We start from the raw sequence: 3,515 nt of genomic DNA, 5'->3' as shown, positions 1-3,515 counted from the left end.
AACAAGAGCCTGTGGCAAAGAAAAAAAAAAAAGAGCAAACTGCCATCGGAACATGTCACCAGGAAACATAAACGGGGGTAATAAGTTTGCACCTTTGCGTCATGTTGTCGGTAAAAGGTGGTTTCTCACCTTCCATCGCCTTTATTATCACCAACCTCTATCACCAGGCCAGAGGTGCTAATAGCCTCAGTGTTTGAAAATGTGCCTTCTTCTGCGTTCCAACTTTCCATCGGCGGTATCTGCTGCTCCGTCTTGGCAACCTCTTGGCGGAGATACTGCGTTAAATCTGCATCGTATTTGAAGGCGATTTTCTTTGCCTCGGCAACGTGCCGTGTTGCTGCCGCGTACTTTTTCAAGGAGACGTACACTCGAGCTATGTGGTTGAGAGATTCAGCTGTCGCCATCTCACTACTTTCCCCTCGTGTACGCCGCACGTTCAATGCTTTTTCATGCCAAGTTAGCGCATCTGCATATCGCTTCTGTAGGTGGCAGCAATGGCCATACGTCGTATACACATCCGCTTGGGCAAGCACGTTAGATCTAGCGGTTTTGGCGTACATGTCGAGTGCACACTTGCACATCTTCTCACAATTCTCCGTGTCCTCGCGGTGTAGGTAGAGAAGTGCAAAATTACTGTAAGAATACGCGACGGTTGCATGAGTTTCACCGAGCATTTCAATACGGATATCAAGGGCCTCCTTTAGGCACGCCTCAGCCTTCTCGTAATGATGAAAATCAAGGTAGAGGAGCCCAAGATCATCCAGCACGTCAGTTAAAAAGGTCCGCTGCAGCGGCTCCACCTTCGCATTTTCACGAAACTGCTCAATGGAAAGAAGGAAGTACGCCTCGGCATGCGACTCCCGCCGCATGGCGTACACATCACCAATTTTCTGGTATAAATACGCTAACTGCGGATCTTTGCCGTTGCTGCTAAGACCACTAGGACTTTTGTTAGCTTTGCGCAACTCCACTGCATTCCGGAAGAGGTCAATAGCACGGTCCAAATCGCGTCGCTTTACAAGAAGTGAACCAAGGAATGTATACGCTTCCGCCAGCTGCAAGGCACTTGGTCCCAGGGCCTTTTTAATTATGTCAATGCCTTTTTCGTATGCTTTCTGAGAAGTAGAGTAATCATCGCACAGCTCTTCAATGCGACCAAGTTTCACGAGCTCCTGCCCGTACAGAGCAGAGTCTTCTCCCAGTGATGCGGCATACGCTCGGCAACTTTCCTCGTAAAATCTCTTCGCTTCACGGAACTGCCGGCGCGCGGCCAGCAGTGATGCTTTACTGCTAGTGGCTTGAGCCGTTGCGGGTGAGTCACGGCCCAATGAAGCGATACAGATGTCAAGGCACTCCGTGATGCACATTTCTGCCCCGGTAGAATCGTTAATAGTTTTTTTGAGTTCACACAACTTATTCAACGTTTGTGCGATGATTGGCCTAAACTTGTTGTGGCGCGTGTAAAGGAAGCGACGAATCTCGAGCGCTTCTTCAAGAAATACGATAGCGCGATGTTCCTGATTTTGTAGAAGAAACAGCTGTGCACAGTCTGCTAATGCGTGTGCTGCAGAGGCTAGCGGGTGGTTCTGTGGTTCTGTCAATGCAGCGGCTTCAGCTTCAGCATTATCAGGTAGCCATGAACCCGCCGCGTGGTTGTAACAAACGTCACGAAAGATTTTTATACTCTCGCGAAAGGCCTTTTCCGCCTCAGGAATGAAATTTAGATGCGTGTATGCCAGCGCAAGAAGAGAAAGACTTTCTGCGTATTTGAGCGACTTGGCTCCTTCAACTTCCTCATAGATGGCTGCCGCTTCTGTGAGCGCATTTTCCGCCGCGGCCGGCTCGCGCATATCCAGGAAGACGCGACCAATGTTATGTAACGTGGCCGCGCATTTGCTGTGAATGGGTCCGTACTTCTCTCGTCGCATCGTGAGCGCGCGATCGTAAAGGGAAATCGCATCGCCATAGTTTTTTGTCTGGTGTGCGACTTTAGCAAGGCCGTTACACTCCTCCCCAAATTCAAATGTCATAGGAGCTCGTCCTGCTGCCTCACGGAAGCCTTTTGGCGCGTACTGCCGGGGCCCAATGAAGCGCTGCTGAAAGAAAAGTGCGTTCAAACGAATATTGGTAGGCAGCGGAGTGCGACTCCTCAAAAGAAAAATGCCACTGTTTCTTGCTACAGCTGAGTGCTGGCTTCCAAAGCGAGAAAAAGTGGCGGTGTTCATCATTTTGGCAAACGTTTTGATCACCTTGTGTCCTCCTTTCCCCTCTTGTGTTAGTGTCAAAACTGCCCCCCTACCACTCTTGCCACTTGAAAGTTACGACGGTAATGGAAACAAAAAAGGAGAAAAAATTATAGAAAAATAGTAACGGGAAGAAGGCATTTGTGGCATCCCCTGTATTGAAGCGTCCGTTGCTTTTTAAAAAAAAAAATCAATATGTGTTGTATGTGACGGAGCCTCCTTTTTTCTCTCTTTCTTAATAGCAATATTTTTTTAAAAAATATATACACTACAAATTTCTCCGCCTTAATGCACTTAAACAGGAACCGCTGCCCCCTCCCCCCTCGCTTTTTGTCATTTTGCTTTTTTTTTTTGACTTCGGTTTTTTTTTTAAAAAAAACATAAATTATTTTTATCCCACAAGAAAGTGAGAAGGTAAAGACAATCAAAGGTGAATCATTTCCTCCCTTCTTCAACGTTAACAAAAAGAGAAAAGTTCGAGGGAACAGCGAAACCTAACGACACCACCCGCTTGAACTTACAAAAGTCAGCAGACCGATGTTAAGGGAGTATCCAGAAAAGGGAGAAAAAATCCGAGAGTAGAAGGGTGCGCGTGAAACGGAAGAAACAAAACATAAAAATGGTCAATGCAAAGAGAAATGCGCAAAAACAAAAACAAAAAAGATCTGACGGAATGGGTGGAGAAACATCCAGGTTGTTACGGAGGGATAATAGTGAGCAAATATAATGTCATAAATAAATAAAAGATCAGAGGCGACGAGGGGTTTAAAAAAAAAAACGCAAATGAAATATGATCATTGCTTCGCTTCTATCTCCCTGCCACAACCCCACCGCACCGTTGGTCCCCTCTGCTTTCCACACAAAATAAAGCAGCGGTTGCTTCTCTATACTTCACATCAAGTATTCCCCCTTTTCTTACACACTTGCAACCACGTACTTCCATCAACTTGCCGCAACTGGACGCTGAGAAATGTACTTTATTTTGCTTCCGCATCGTTTCCGCTCTCTTGCTCACCTTTCAAAGCAAGGGTATATTCTCCGGAACATGCTTGTTCTGCGTTGACCAATAAGCAAAAAGTTTCATTCAAATGCATAGTACAAAAACAAGCAAACAAACATAAAGAATGTGGAAAAGTATAATATAACAAGTTCTTTAAAGGGGGAAAAAAGAGACAAATGCAGATGCCTACATCACCTTCTCAGGTACGGACCACAAATCACAGAAATTACTTGTCCCTTCTCATTCATAAATTAACCAGTTACACGAATGGG

The 3,515-nt window shown here is 45.9% G+C and overlaps 1 protein-coding gene across 1 annotated transcript; it reads right to left on the bottom strand.

The window, feature by feature from the left end:
* Positions 1–125: 125 nt before the first annotated feature.
* Positions 126–2,228, bottom strand: TEOVI_000258400 (putative TPR repeat protein; the record flags this gene model as incomplete). The annotated part of the gene is made up of 1 exon (XM_067225637.1): positions 126–2,228. One exon carries the CDS (start codon positions 2,226–2,228, stop codon positions 126–128), a length of 2,103 nt encoding a protein of 700 aa, XP_067081738.1.
* Between the last annotated feature and the right edge of the window lie 1,287 nt (positions 2,229–3,515).

The sequence above is a fragment of the Trypanosoma equiperdum genome (assembly GCF_001457755.1).
Source record: "Trypanosoma equiperdum strain OVI genome assembly, contig: ctg_56, whole genome shotgun sequence".
Classification (NCBI taxonomy): Eukaryota; Euglenozoa; class Kinetoplastea; order Trypanosomatida; family Trypanosomatidae; genus Trypanosoma; species Trypanosoma equiperdum.
Note: the sequence above shows the minus strand (reverse complement) of the source record. Positions and strands in the feature narration are given on the sequence as shown.